This window comes from Coregonus lavaretus (genome assembly GCF_964263955.1).
Source record: "Coregonus lavaretus genome assembly, chromosome: 20".
NCBI lineage: Eukaryota > Metazoa > Chordata > Actinopteri > Salmoniformes > Salmonidae > Coregonus > Coregonus lavaretus.
The window spans coordinates 18352042-18368149 of NC_140007.1; the positions used below are offsets into that span (position 1 = coordinate 18352042).

Here is a 16108-nt window from a genome sequence, read left to right on the forward strand (position 1 = left end):
ATAATTATTACAGACAGACAAACACTTTTCTTTCACCACTTTCAGTCTACCCTCACTTGCCTGGCTCCCAAAACTGCTTACTGAAAGAGGATTGGTTTGCAACAATACAAACTTTAATTTATGATAAACTCTAAATGAGGGGAGAGAGTTGCAGGATCCCTAACAGAGGTGTGTGTATATAGAAAGTAGGGAATGGCTTGATTCAAGAGTTGTATGAACATAGGGGCAAGGCAGGAGGAAAGATGAGAAGACAGAAAGAGAGAGAATTAGTACTCCTGTATACCTACAAGAGAGGATGATTGGTGCCTCGGCCCCAACAACTTTTTACTTGCTATTTGACCACTTTATATACCACAGAAGAACAGTTAGATGGTTTAGTCACCTTACATACAAACAATGGCTAGGATATGTGCATGCTGTGGATGTATACATGTACAGTGCATTCGGAAAGTATTCAGACCCCTTGACTTTTTCCACATTTTGTTACGTTACAGCCTTATTCTAAAATGGATTAAATAAACATATTTCCTCATCAATCTTCACACAATACCCCATAATGACAAATCGAAAACAGGTTTTTCGAAATGTTTGCAAAAAACAAAAGAAACAAAAACAGAAATACCTTATTTACATAAGTATTCAGACACTTTGCTATGAGACTCAAAATTGAGCTCAGGTGCATCCTGTTTCCATTGATCATCCTTGAGATGTTTCTACAACTTGATTGGAGTCCACCTGTGGTAAATGTAATTGATTGGACATGATTTGGAAAGGCACAAAAATGTCCCACAGTTGACAGATCATGTCAGAGAAAAAACCAAGCCATGAGGTCAAAGGAATTGTCCGTAGAGCTCCGAGACAGGATTGTGTCGAGGCACAGATCTGGGGAAGAGTATCCAAAAAGTGTCTGCTGCATTGAAGGTGCTGCATTGAAGGTCCCCAAGAACACAGCGGCCTCCATCATTCTTAAATGGAAGAAGTTTGGAACCACCAAGACTCTTCCTAGAGCTGGCCGCCTGGCCAAACTGAGCAATCGGGGGAGAAGCGTCTTGGTCAGGGAGGTGACCAAGAACCCAATTGTCCCTCTGAAAGAGCTACAGAGTTCCTCTGTGGAGATGGGAGAACCTTCCAGAAGGACAACCATCTCTGCAGCACTCCACCAATCAGGCCTGTATCATAGAGCGGCCAGACGGAAGCCACTCCTCAGTAAAGGGCACATGACAGACCGCTAGGAGTTTGCCAAAAGGCACCTAAAGACTCTCAGACCATGAGAAAGAAGATTCTCTGGTCTGATGAAACCAAGATTGAACTCTTTGGCCTGAATGCCAAGAGTCACGTCTGCATGAAACCTGGCACCATCCCTACGGTGAAGCATGATGGTGGCAGCATCATGCTGTGGGGATGTTTTTCAGCGGCAGGGACTGGGAGACTAGTCAGGATTGAGGGAAAGATGAACAGAGCAAAGTACAGAGAGATCCTTGACGAAAACCTGCTCCAGAGCACTCAGGACCTCAAACTGGGGCGAAGGTTCACCTTCCAACAGGACAACGACCCTAAGCACACAGCCAAGACAACGCAGGAGTGGCTTCGGGACAAGTCTCTGAATGTCCTTGAGTGGCCCAGCCAGAGCCCGGACTTGAACCCAATCGAACATCTCTGGTCTAGAAAAAACGAATATGCATACACATATGGATACACATACTCTTTTGACTGTAAAAGACAGCTATATTTCTGAGTAAAACAAAGTACTCTATTTCTGCGAGCCAATCTGACAACTCTTTCAAATCTGCCAGCAATGCAACCGAAGTGTAATAAAAGGGTCGAAGGTCTTACGTGTAAGAAAAAATGACAAGGTTCTAAATGAATTAATGTTTGTGATAAAAAAAACTTTACAGAAGAAAATATGTATAATGGGAGTCTAGTGGTGTGTGGTAATTAACTGGAACAGAAGCCTAGAATACTCTCCCTCTCTTTCTCTCCCCTCCCTCTCGCTCTTCCGCTCTCTCTTTCCTCCTTCCCTTCGCTCTCCCTCTCATTTTCTCTCGTTCACTCTTTTGCTCTCTTTCCCCCTTCCCGTCGCTCTCCCCCTCTATCTCCCTCCCGTTCTTCCCGTCCCTCTCTCTTCTGCTTTCCCTCCCTTTTCTCATTGGGCTGCGATGATTGTGCACTTTGCCGCTCCATGCCTGCTTTGTTTCCGTGGTGATGGGTAGGGCAGAGGTAGATGCGGAGGGGGAGAATGGGCTTGCTGCTGCTCGGGGCTCAGTGAGCTGCAGCGCTGTGTTCAGTCAGGCGTTCAGGTCACTGAACACCAATGGTGTAGTGTTAATTCTATAGGGGCAGGAGAGACGTGATTTTTCACAGCATGATATCACCATCTGGAAGTAGATAGGTGATGACTGTCGTTTTACGTTAAGCAAAGAATGCAATACTCAATGTCCATATACCTTAGCCTAGAATTTGTAACAGAATTTGTTACATTTATATTGATCTGACACGGGACAATTGATTACCGTTTCTTATATACACTGAACAAAAATATAAACGCTACATGTAAAGTATTGGTCCCATGTTTCATGAGCTGAAATAAAATATCCCAGAAATGTTCCATATGCACAAAATGTTATTTCTCTCAAATGTTGTGCACAAATTTGTTTACATCCCTATTAGTGAGTATTTCTCCTTTGCCAAAATAATCCATCCACTTTACAGGTGTGGCATATCAAGAAGCTGATTAACCCATAAGAGTCTAAGCCCCGTCTAAGCCAGGGGAGGGGGGGGTTCTACTAAGCTATATGGAATTGTTTTAAGAAGGTCATACCAAGGATCATTTTACTATTTGATTTTGAATTTTAAAGACCCCTTGAAGTATCAAAAAAATAAATAAAAAAAGTATTTGATGAAAAATGTTATTTGGCCTTACTGCTATTAGCCCACACAAAAGCATTGAATAACAGATTCACTACATGGAACAAGAGTCCCCTCAAAAAAATCTAAAGGAAGTTTGTTCTGAAGTGTCTGTCCTATATCTGAGAGATATAAGAAAGATCAGGAAACATGTTTAAAAAAAAATATTTTTTTTGTACATGTATTTAACCCCTTATTTTTGGCACTAAACAGTCTCCATATATACTTCCATTAATTTTAACCGGTAACGGGAGATGTTCAGACCAGTCTTGTGAGGCCTGTGGGTGTTCTAGAGCAAAACAATCGACATGTACGTGTTCGTGAGAGTCTCACCCTTCCGCAGGGGAAGTGTGTAGCCCAAACTGTTTGGACGCTACAGACAGAAGTTGGCAGATTGGCGGTACCGACTTCAGACGAGTCCCAAGATGCTTGTGTATGTCCTAAAGCTAATTAGATTTCCTCGGGGGCGCAGACATTGACATTAGGGGGTTAAACAGCATGATTATTACACAGGAGCACCTTGTGCTTGGGACATGCTGGCATGCTGACTGCAGGAATGTCCACCAGAGCTGTTGCCAGAGAATTTAATGTTCCCTTCTCTACCATAAGCCGCCTCCAACGTCGTTTTAGAGAATTTGGCAGTACGTCCAACCGGCCTCACAATTTTCATTGCAAGTTAAAGCGTACCGTTAGCTAGCTAGCAAACGTTAGCTTGCTGGTTCGCTAGCTAACGTTACGTGTATGATTTGTGTAGTAATATTATTCGAATCAGAAATCTATTTGCATTGCAAGATATATCCTAATGTTAGCTAGCTAACATTGGACCTAGTTGGTTAGCTTTAGCTACCTGCAGATTCATACTACAGCTATGACAATGTTTGTATTGGTAGTAGCATGAGTTGGGATTATGCCGGTTCATTGTTTAGCTAGCTAGCTAGCTAGCTAGCTATACGTCTAAAGAAAAAAAGACTCCACCTCACCAGATGTTACATGACCCATCAAGTTAGCCAGGTGTGTCTGGGGGTGATTACGGCCATCTATTGTATTTCGTGAACATATGTACACTACTGTTCAAAGGTTTGGGGTCACTTAGAAATGTCCTTGTTTTCGAAAGAAAAACAATTTTTTTGTCCATTAAAATAACATCAAATTGATCAGAAATACAGTGTAGACATTGTTAATGAGTAAATGGCTATTGTAGCTGGAAACGGCTGATTTTTAATGGAATATCTACATAGGCGTACAGAGGCACATTATCAGCAACCATCAGTCCTGTGTTCCAATGGCACGTTGCGTTTGCTAATCCAAGTTTATCATTTTAAAAGGCTAATTGATAATCAGAAAACCCTTTTGCAATTATGTTAGCACAGCTGAAAACTGTTGTGCTGATTAAAGAAGCAATAAAACTGGCCTTCTTGAGGCTAGTTGAGTATCTGGAGCATCAGCAATTGTGGGTTCGATTACAGGCTCAAAATGGCCAGAAACAAATAACTTTCTTCTGAAACTCGTCAGTCTATTCTTGTTCTGAGAAATGAAGGCTATTCCATGCGAGAAAAGCCATATCTCAGACTGCCCATCTTAATCTTTTCTTTTTATTTATTTGAAGATAAAATATATTTGATTTGTTTAACACTTTTTTGGTTACTACATGATTCCGTATGTGTTAGTTCATAGTTTTGATGTCTTCACTATTATTCTACAATGTAGAAAATAGTAAAAAATTAAGAAAAACCCTGGAATGAGTAGGTGTGTCCAAAAATTTGACTGGTACTGTGTGTGTGTATATATATATATATATATATATATATATATATATATATATATATATATATATATATGCTACATTTGTGCACGCCGCAGATGACCATTAATCAGACCAGTGTAAATTGTATGTCGGCCCATGTGAGGAATATTCAGAGGTGTCGGGAGCTGGTGCTTTCGTCCCGACTCCTGATGACCGGTCTTTTGGAATAATCTGGTCCACTCTAGTTTGAAATCCAGTACTCACCATTTCTCCAGAGCGCGGCCTCTTCTTTGGCCTGGTGGGCAGTGTGTCCTCTTTAGGGTTGGTGTCTATAGCCCAGTAGGACCCCTGGAAACCACAACAAACCAGATATTACCACTACCCACTGGGCACAAACTGGTTGAATCAATGTTGTTTCAACGTAATTTGTCAACAAACTGTGACATGGAATCTACATGGAAAATACATTTGATTTGAAAAAGTCATCAACTGTTGTTTTGAGGGTGAAATCTCAACCACAGGATTTGTCATCATGAGCTAGGTTTCCATCCAGTTGGCGACAGATTTTCATGTGAATATTCTAAAATCTGCATGAAAACAATATGTGCATTTTCCCACCAGAGATGTGTTTCCATCAAATTGACTTGTTGCGGATAATAGGCTGTGCGTGATGACGTAGTGCACATAAAAATAACTTTTGCGGTTAAATTCCCATGTGTCGGATAAAAAATAGAAGTTAAATGGGTTTGTATCACATTTTCAACTCTACTGATGGTTTTCGCACAAGAAAATTTGCGTTATATAGCGAATGTGCCCCCTCTGGTCTTGGAATGTGCACTCTAGCCAAGAGCTCACAGATATACAATGCGGGTAGGCTAGCCTACATGATGAGATTATTATGGACAAAAGAGCAAGATAATTTTTTCGACGCCAGGACAATGGAGTCACTCACCACCTTCCGGAGACACTTGAAACCTCACCTCTTTAAGGAATACCTGGGATAGGATAAAAGTAATCCTTCTACCCCCCCCCCCCCCCCATTTTTTTTAAATATATTGTAAAGTGGCTGTCCCACTGGCTATAAGGTGAATGCACCAATTTGTATGTCGCTCTGGATAAGAGCGTCTGCTAAATGACGAAAATGTAATGTAAAAATGTAACCAGAATAAGACCCTCAATATTTATTGGAAAGGAGCATCAAGCTCATCACTGTGCACTTTCACCACCCTGTGAAGTTCATCATAACTTATTTAATCTGTAGACTAATAAACTGCATGCTTTCCGCGTCATTACATCATATCATCGCGGGACCACACAACATATAATTGTGTGACTCCAAGTTTACTTTGATATGATGGTTATTATATCAATATCTGTGCATAAAGGTGTTTCCACCGCCATCTCTCACATAATGAATTTAACCGACACAAAAAGATCCCACCTTGTCTAGCGTATTCTGTTTGTCGATATTTTGAAAGTTTATAGACAAATCTGCGGTTTCCATCTGGGCTGTCATTACATTTTTTATGTACTTTACTCGCATAAAAAGGTTGGATGGAAACCTGGTTACAGTAACCACATTTCAACACAGACAAACTTCATATAAAATATAGAGAGCTTGGGACTATAAGGTTCTATTTGCATTATTTTATTTTATGTAGTTATTGACATAGCCTTGTTCTATTCAATGTTATCTACCTTTATATTACTCTAACTACCCCAATTCATGTTGTTAAGTTCAAAAGAATACAATATAAAAATAGCTGACACCATTCAAACCAACTAGAGTTCGGAACTTTAAAGCCAACTATCTCAGAATCATATTTTTGCCGATAGAACCTTATAGTCCCAAGCTCTCGATATGTTGAATTTGTACCTATAAAACGTCAGATTTTCAATGTTAGATCCAGCACAGAAAAAAAACAACCTGGGCAGCACCTCCTACTGGAGCATTGATCTATCTACAGCTACCCTGTGGTATCTCATCCAGGGTTTTAACCAATCCCAGCCCAGCTTAGCTTTGATATTTGTCACTGACTATTACCAATGTGCTATCGTGAAAATGATTGTTGAGAGATCTCCACTTAAAAACTAAATAGATTCACTATTGAAGTCATGCCAAAGGATAGGTTTAACAAATGAAATGTGACCATACTTTTTCACTCGTACAGTGCCTTCAAAAAGTATTGACACCCCTTGACTTTTTCCAAAAATGGTTGTCTAGCATGATCAACAACCAATTTGACAGCACTTGAAGAATTTTGAAAATAATAATGAGCAAATGTTGCACAATCCGGGTGTGGAAAGCTCTTAGAGACTTACCCAGAAAGACTCACAGCTGTAATCACTGCCAAAAGTGAGTCTACAAAGTATTGACTTGGGGTGTGAATACTTATGTAAAATAGATATTTATCTATTTCATTTTCGATACATTTGCAAAAGATTCTTCAAACATGTTTCATTTAGTCATTATGGGGTATTGTGTGTAGATGGGTGAGAGTTTTATTTATTTAATCCATTTTGAATTCAGGCTGTAACACAACAAAATGTGGAGTAAGTCAAGGGATATGAATACTTTCTGAAAGCACTGTACATCATCACTGATGCCATTGGGCGGCAGGTAGCTTAGTGGTTAAGAGCGTAGTGCCAGTAACCGAAAGGTCGCTGGTTCTAATCCCCGAGCCGACTAGGTGAAAAATCTGTCGATGTGCCCTTGAGCAAGGCACTTAACCCTAATTGCCCCTGTAAGTCGCTCTGGATAAGAACGTCTGCTAAATGACTAAAATGTAAAATGTAATTTAAGCCTATATACGTTACAGCCTTATTCTGAAATGGATTAAATTACATTTTCCCCCTCATCAATCTACACACACTACCCCATAATGACAAAGCGAAAACAGGTTTTTAGAAGTTTTAGCAAAGTTATTACAAATAAAAACCAGAAATACCTTATTTACATAAGTATTCAGACCCTTTGCTATGAGACTCAAAATTGAGCTCAGGTGCATCCTGTTTCCATTGATCATCCTTGAGATGTTTCTACAACTTGATTGGAGTCCACCTGTGGTCAATTTAATTGATTGGACATGATTTGGAAAGGCACACACCTGTCTATATAAGGCCCCACAGTTGACAGTGCATGTCAGAGCAAAAACCAAGCCATGAGGTCGAAGGAATTGTCCGTAGAGCTCCGAGACAGGATTGTGTCAAGGCACAGATCTGGGGAAGAGTCTCCAAAAAATGTCTGCAGCATTGAAGGTCCCCAAGAACACAGTGGCCTCCATCAGTCTTAAATGGTCTGATGAAACCAAGATTGAACTCTGTGGCCTGAATGTCAAGCATCACGTCTGGAAGAAACCAGGCACCGCTCATCACCTGGCCAACACCATCCCTACGGTGAAGCATGATGGTGGCAGCATCATGCTGTGGGGATGTTTTTCAGTGGCAGGGACTGGGAGACTAGTCAGGATCGAGGGAAAGATAAACGGAGCAAAGTACAGAGAGATCCTTGATGAAAACCTGCTCCAGAGTGCTTAGGACCTCAGACTGGGGCAAAGGTTCACCTTCCAACAGGACAACAACCCTAAGCACAAAGCCAAAACAGCGCAGGAGTGGCTTTGGGACAAGTCTCTGAATGTCCTTGAGTGGCCCAGCCAGAGCCCGGACTTGAACCCGATCGAACATCTCTGGAGAGACCTGAAAATAGCTGTGCAGCGACACTCCCCATCCAACCTGACAGAGATGATCTGCAGAGAAGAATGGGAGAAACTTCCCAAATACAGGTGTGCTGAGCTTGTAGAGTCATACCCAAGAAGAAGAATCGCTGCCAAAGGTGCTTATGTAAATGTAATATGTTTTTATTTTTTATAAATTACATTTTCAAAAATTTCTAAAAACCTGTTTTTGCTTTGTCATTATGGGGTATGGTGTGTAGATTGATGAGAAAACCCCCTCAACTTAATCAATTTTAGAATAAGGCTGTAACGTAACAAAATGTGGAAAGGGGTCTGAATACTTTCCGAATGCACTGTATACTGTATGCTCGGTCTCTCTGTGCATATCGGAGCTAAGGTTAACTCAATAATTTAATGCTAAGACATTGATTGCAAGATATTAGCTACTGTAACGAGTGTCAGTGTAATGCGGTGGATCGAAGTCAGGCGCAGGACACAGAACTCGAAGAAACGTACTTTACTGAAAATGAGTAAAGAAAACAACACAGAAATACCTCCACACAGGAAGGAACTAACCCGCTCACCAACGACACACGAAACGAAAAACAACCACGCACAAAACACATTGGGAGCCACTGGGTTAAATAGGGAAGACGTGATGACAATAATGGGCAACAGGTGTGTGACATTAGACAACAGGTGCAACATAGAAACATAGATCGGCAGTAGCTAGTATTCCGGTGATGACGAACGCCGCAGCCTGCCCGAGCAAGGAGGGGCAACCTCGGCAGAATCCGTGACAGCTACTTGTTCCTTAGTCTCTTAATAATTGCATAATGGTAAACCTAGAGATGTGCATCTTATAGAATAGTATGTTTTCTTTTAAATCCACAACTTGAATCGTTCCACAGCCTCATAGAGGATCTAGATACATTTTCTAACCTCTCTGGATTACAACAAAATTATGTAAAATGTACTATATTACGTATTGGATCACTAAAAAAATATTCCATTTGATTTGGAACGGCACACCAGACAAAATTAAACGGGCCTATTTATATAATGATTATGAATTTGGAGGACAGAAATTATTAAATATTAAAGCATTAGACCTATCACTGAAGCTTTTAGTCATACAAAAGTTACACTTAAATCCAAACTGGTTCTCTAGAAAATTTGTAAAATTGTCTCACCCAATGTTCAAGAATGGCCTTTTCCCCTTTATTCAGATTACAACCTCTCACTTTAAATTATTTGAAAAGGAAATAATCTCCCAAATATCACTATTTCTAAAACAAGCCATAGAAAGTTAGTTGCAATTTCAATTTAATCCTCCAGAAACGACAGAACAAATAATGCAACAAATATTGTGGTTAAACTCAAATATACTAATTGATAGAAAACCTTTTTTTTGGACAAAATTTAAAAAAAAGGTATAATCTTCGTAAATGATATTATCGGTAGGACTGGTGGAGTTATGTCAGACGTTTCTTGTAGTTGGCCACCAGGTTTGCACACATCTCAGGAGGGATTTTGTTCCACTCCTCTTTGCAGATCTTCTCCAAGTCATTAAGGTTTCGAGGCTGACGTTTGGCAACTCAAACCTTCAGCTCCCTCCACAGATTTTCTATGGGATTAATGTCTGGAGACTGGCTAGGCCACTCCAGGACCTTAATGTGCTTCTTCTTGAGCCACTCCTTTGTTGCCTTGGCCGTGTGTTTTGGGTCATTGTCATGCTGGAATACCCATCCACAACCCATTTTCAATGCCCTGGCTGAGGGAAGGAGGTTCTCACCCAAGATTTGACAGTACATGGCCCCATCCATCGTCCCTTTGATGCGGTGAAGTTGTCCTGTCCCCTTAGCAGAAAAACACCCCCAAAGCATAATGTTTCCACCTCCATGTTTGATGGTGGGGATGGTGTTCTTGGGGTCATAGGCAGCATTCCTCTTCCTCCAAACACGGCGAGTTGAGTTGATGCCAAAGAGCTCAATTTTGGTCTCATCTGACCACAACACTTTCACCCAGTTATAATAATAATAATAATAATAATAATAATAATAATAATAATAATAATAATAATAATAATAATATGCCATTTAGCAGACGCTTTTATCCAAAGCGACTTACAGTCATGTGCGCATAAATGTTTACGTATGGGTGGTCCCGGGGATCGAACCCACTATCCTGGCGTTACAAGCGCCATGCTCTACCAATTGAGCTACAGAGGACCATTCAGATGTTCATTGGCAAACTTCAGACGGGCATGTATATGTGCTTTCTTGAGCAGGGGGACCTTGCGGGTGCTGCAGGATTTCAGTCCTTCACGGCGTAGTGTGTTACCAATTGTTTTCTTGGTGACTATGGTCCCAGCTGCCTTGAGATCATTGACAAGATCCTCCCGTGTAGTTCTGGGCTGTTTCCTCACCGTTCTCATGATCATTGCAACTCCACGAGGTAAGATCTTGCATGGAGCCCCAGGCCGAAGGAGATTGACAGTTCTTTTGTGTTTCTTCCATTTGCGAATAATCGCACCAACTGTTGCCACCTTCTCACCAAGCTGCTTGGCGATGGTCTTGTAGCCCATTCCAGACTTGTGTAGGTCTACAATCTTGTCCCTGACATCCTTAGAGAGCTCTTTGGTCTTGGCCATGGTGGAGAGTTTGGAATCTGATTGATTGATTGCTTCTGTGGACAGGTGTCTTTTATACAGGTAACAAGCTGAGATTAGGAGCACTCCCTTTAAGAGTGTGCTCCTAATCTCAGCTCGTTACCTGTATAAAAGACACCTGGGAGCCAGAAATCTTTCTGATTGAGAGGGGGTCAAATACTTATTTCCCTCATTAAAATGCAAATCAATTTATAACATTTTTGACATGAGTTATTCTGGATATTTTTGTTGTTATTCTGTCTCTCACTGTTCAAATAAACCTACCATTAAAATTATAGACTGATCATTTCTTTGTTAGTGGGCAAACGTACAAAATCAGCAGGGGATCAAATACTTTGAGTTTGAAAGGATACAATGACAATGAGGGTGAAGTGCAGACTGTCAGCTTTAATTTGAGGGTATTCTCATACATAATGTTTAGACATTATAGAAGCTTTTGTACATGGTCCCCCCCATTTTCGGGCATCAAAAAACATTGGACAGTTTAACATAATGTAGAATAAAGTAATCATTGTTAATATTTGGTCGCATATCCTTTGCATGCAATGACTGCTTGAAGTCTGCGATGCATCGACATCACCAGACGCTGGGTATCTTCCCTGGTGATGCTCTACCAGGCCTGTATTGCAGCCATCTTCAGTTCCTGCTTGTTTCGGGGACTTATTGCCTTCAGTCTCCTCTTCAGCATGTAAAATGCATTTTCAATTGGATTCAGATCCGGTGATTGACTCGGCCAGTCAAGGATTTTCCACTTTTTGGCCATCAAAAACCCCTTCGTTGCTCTAGCAGTATGTTTAGGGTCATTGTCTTGTTGCATGATGAAGTGCCGTCCAATGAGTTTGGAGGCATTTGGTTTTATCTGAGCAGATAAAATATTTCTGTAGACTTCAGAATTCATTGTTCTACTTCTGTCTGCAGTCACATCATCGATGAAGACAAGTGAGCCTGTTCCACTGGCAGCCATACAGGCCCAAGCCATAACACCCCCTCCACCATGTTTCACGGATGAGGTGGTATGCTTTGGATCATGGGCATTTCTTTTTTTTCTCCACACTTTCCTCTTTCCATCACTCTGGTACATGTTAATCTTTGTCTCATCTGTCCACAATACTTTTTTCCAGAACTCTTGGGGCTCTTTTAGGTGCTTTTTAGCAAACTGTCATCTCGCCTTTCTGTTCTTCAGGCTTATCAGTGGTTTGCATCTTGTAGTGTACCCTCTGTAGTCCTGCTGGTGTAGTCTTCTACGTATGGTAGACTTTTACACATCTACACCTGCATCCAGGAGAGTGTATTTGATCTGTTGGGCTGATGTCAGGGGGATTTTCTTCACCATAGAGAGTATTCTCCGGTCATCCACTACAGTGGTCTTCCTCGGTCTACCGGGTAATTTTACATAATTGAGTTCACCGGTTGTTTTTTTCTTGTTAATGATGAACCAAACTGTTGACTTGGGCATGGCCAGGGTTTTTGCAATGTTCCTGATTGATTGATTTTCATTTCTGAGCCTTATGACGGCCAGCTTCATTTACATCGACACTGCTGTCTTCCTCATGTTGTCACACCCCAACAACAACCTCCAAAGGCAATAGCAAAGTCTAGAATCAATACTATTCATCAACAGCTCTCCTGCATTCACTAACGACACAAATGAATACACCTGCCTAACGACACACATCTGTGAAGCCAATATAACAAATACTTGTAGTACCTTAAAATGGGGGGACCATGTACAAAAGGTGCTGTCATTTCTAAACGGTTCATCCGATATGTCTGAAAATACCCACTAATTAAAGCTGACAGTCTGCACTTCACCCTCATTGTCATTGTATCCTTTCAAACTCAAAGTCTAGAGTACAGAACCAAAATAACAAAAAAATGGTCACTGTCCAATGAATTATGGTGCTCACTGTATATGTATGTGTGTCTGCATCACTTCCAATCCCCCATATGTTTTTTTCCCCCGCAATATATATATATATACACATATATACACATATACAGTGGGGAGAACAAGTATTTGATACACTGCCGATTTTGCAGGTTTTCCTACTTACAAAGCATGTAGAGGTCTGTAATTTTTATCATAGGTACACTTCAACTGTGAGAGACGGAATCTAAAACAAAAATCCAGAAAATCACATTGTATGATTTTTAAGTAATTAATTTGCATTTTATTGCATGACATAAGTATTATATACATCAGAAAAGCAGAACTTAATATTTGGTACAGAAACCTTTGTTTGCAATTACAGAGATCATACGTTTCCTGTAGGTCTTGACCAGGTTTGCACACACTGCAGCAGGGATTTTGGCCCACTCCTCCATACAGATCATCTCCAGATCCTTCAGGTTTCGGGGCTGTCGCTGGGCAATACGGACTTTCAGCTCCCTCCAAAGATTTTCTATTGGGTTCAGGTCTGGAGACTGGCTAGGCCACTCCAGGACCTTGAGATGCTTCTTACGCAGCCACTCCTTAGTTGCCCTGGCTGTGTGTGTCGGGTCGTTGTCATGCTGGAAGACCCAGCCACGACCCATCTTCAATGCTCTTACTGAGGGAAGGAGGTTGTTGGCCAAGATCTCGCGATACATGGCCCCATCCATCCTCCCCTCAATACGGTGCAGTCGTCCTGTCCCCTTTGCAGAAAAGCATCCCCAAAGAATGATGTTTCCAGCTCCATGCTTCACGGTTGGGATGGTGTTCTTGGGGTTGTACTCATCCTTCTTCTTCCTCCAAACACGGCGAGTGGAGTTTAGACCAAAAAGCTCAATTTTTGTCTCATCAGACCACATTACCTTCTCCCATTCCTTTTCTGGATCATCCAGATGGTCATTGGCAAACTTCAGATGGGCCTGGACATGCGCTGGCTTGAGCAGGGGGACCTTGTGTGCGTTGCAGGATTTTAATCCATGACGGCGTAGTGTGTTACTAATGGTTTTCTTTGAGACTGTGGTCCCAGCACTCTTCAGGTCATTGACCAGGTCCTGCCGTGTAGTTCTGGGCTGATCCCTCACCTTCCTCATGATCATTGATGCCCCACAAGGTGAGATCTTGCATGGAGCCCCAGACCGAGGGTGATTGACCGTCATCTTGAAATTCTTCCATTTTCTAATAATTGCGCCAACAGTTGTTGCCTTCTCACCAAGCTGCTTGCCTATTGTCCTGTAGCCCATCCCAGCCTTGTGGCAGGTCTACAATTTTATCCCTGATGTCCTTACACAGCTCTCTGGTCTTGGCCATTGTGGAGATGTTGGAGTCTGTTTGATTGAGTATGTGGACAGGTGTCTTTTATACAGGTAACGAGTTCAAACAGGTGCAGTTAATACAGGTAATGAGTGGAGAACAGGAGTGCTTCTTAAAGAAAAACTAACAGGCCTGTGAGAGCCGGAATTCTTATTGGTTGGTAGGTGATCAAATACTTATGTCATGCAATAAAATGCAAATTAATTACTTAAAAATCATACAATGTGGTTTTCTGGATTTTTGTTTTATATTCCGTCTCTCACAGTTGAAGTGTACCTATGATAAAAATGACAGACCTCTACATGCTTTGTAAGTAGGAAAACCTGCAAAATCGGCAGTGTACCAAATACCTGTTTTCCCCACTGTATATATATATATATATATATATATTGCGAGAGAAAAAAACATATGGGGGATTTGAAGTGATGCAGACAATTACATTGATGGAAGTTACAATCTCTCTGAAATATTAAAGCTGATCTACCCCCTGAAAAATAAAAATAAATTATAATAATAATTGCATAATGGTAAACCTAGAGATGTGCATCTTATAGTATTCCGAAGGGTGACGCAAGACTCGCAACCTTGGCTATACCCACTGGATACAACTATGGGCCTATAGCATTCACATAATAATGGAGTCAGATTGATAAATGTAGTTTATTATTATTCAACATAATTTTTTTGACATCTACATAATGGAGACCCCTCATCCTCAGTTGATGGGGATTTCCACCTTGGCGATGGTCTTGTAGCCCATTCCAGCCTTGTGTAGGTCTACAATCTTGTCCCTGACATCCTTGGAGAGCTCTTTGGTCTTGGCCATGGTGGAGAATTTGGAATCTGATTGACTGATTGCTTCTGTGGACAGGTGTCTTTTATACAGGTAACAAGCTAAGATTAGGAGCACTCCCTTTAAGAGTGTGCTCCTAATCTCAGCTCGTTACCTGTATAAAAGACACCTGGGAGCCAGAAATCTTTCTGATTGAGAGGGGGTCAAATACTTATTTCCCTCATTAAAATGCAAATCAATTAATAACATTTTTGACATGCGTTATTCTGGATATTTTTGTTGTTATTCTGTCTCCCACTGTTCAAATAAACCTACCATTAAAATTATAGACTGATAATTTCTTTGCCAGTGGGCAAACGTACAAAATCAGCAGGGGATCAAATACTTTTTTCCCTCACTGTAGGTAGAACATTTTTTGCAATATTCTTACATACACTCGGCACATCACGGTATTCACGAGTGCAGATACAGTACACTTAATAATATTACAAAATTATGTTAACTTAAAAAAGGGCTTCACTAATTGTTTGTGTTTTTACATTTAGTCTAATCAACAATTTTAAACCTCATTGGTAGGCAATTTGATATGAAACACACTTGACTCTGCTTTCTCCTACCAAAACAGGTGGTCATTCAAAGTTAACATTGGAACCATGAAAAACAGTCATTTGGACAGCTCATGAATAAATAAATAAATAAATATATTACTCTGCACATTTTTAAGTCATGCCCCCCTCTGTCCTTGTCGGAGTTATAATGAGTTTTAGGAGGGCATGTCATTTTTTGAATGGTTTTCCACGGTTGCCCATCCTTCTCCCGACAGTAGGGACTGTTCCCCTCCTTCTCCCGGTGCCATGCCCAGTTGATAATCACCCGAAGGTGCCGTGCACAGTTGATAATCACCCTGATAATTGCCTCGAAACTGAACCTAAACTATACCCAAACTAATTTCACACATTTAACAGATGAAATAAATGAAGGAAAGTATGATGGGGAGAAAAAGGGGGAATATGGGTGAGTTGATGAGCGAGGGGAGGCGAATGAAACATAATTATGTAATCACCAATTGTGAATGAAGAAC

The 16108-nt window shown here is 41.0% G+C and overlaps 1 protein-coding gene across 1 annotated transcript in view; it reads right to left on the reverse strand.

Annotated features, from left to right (window-relative positions):
* LOC311148054 (forkhead box protein J3-like) overlaps window positions 1-16108 on the reverse strand; it is a gene marked incomplete at both ends in the record, with an annotated part of 61413 nt that overhangs the window by 19407 nt on the left and 25898 nt on the right. The window contains one exon of the mRNA XM_084184946.1: window positions 4913-4996. Within this exon, the coding sequence (XP_084041072.1) occupies window positions 4913-4996 (84 nt within the window). The remainder of the gene's footprint in view (window positions 1-4912; window positions 4997-16108) is intronic.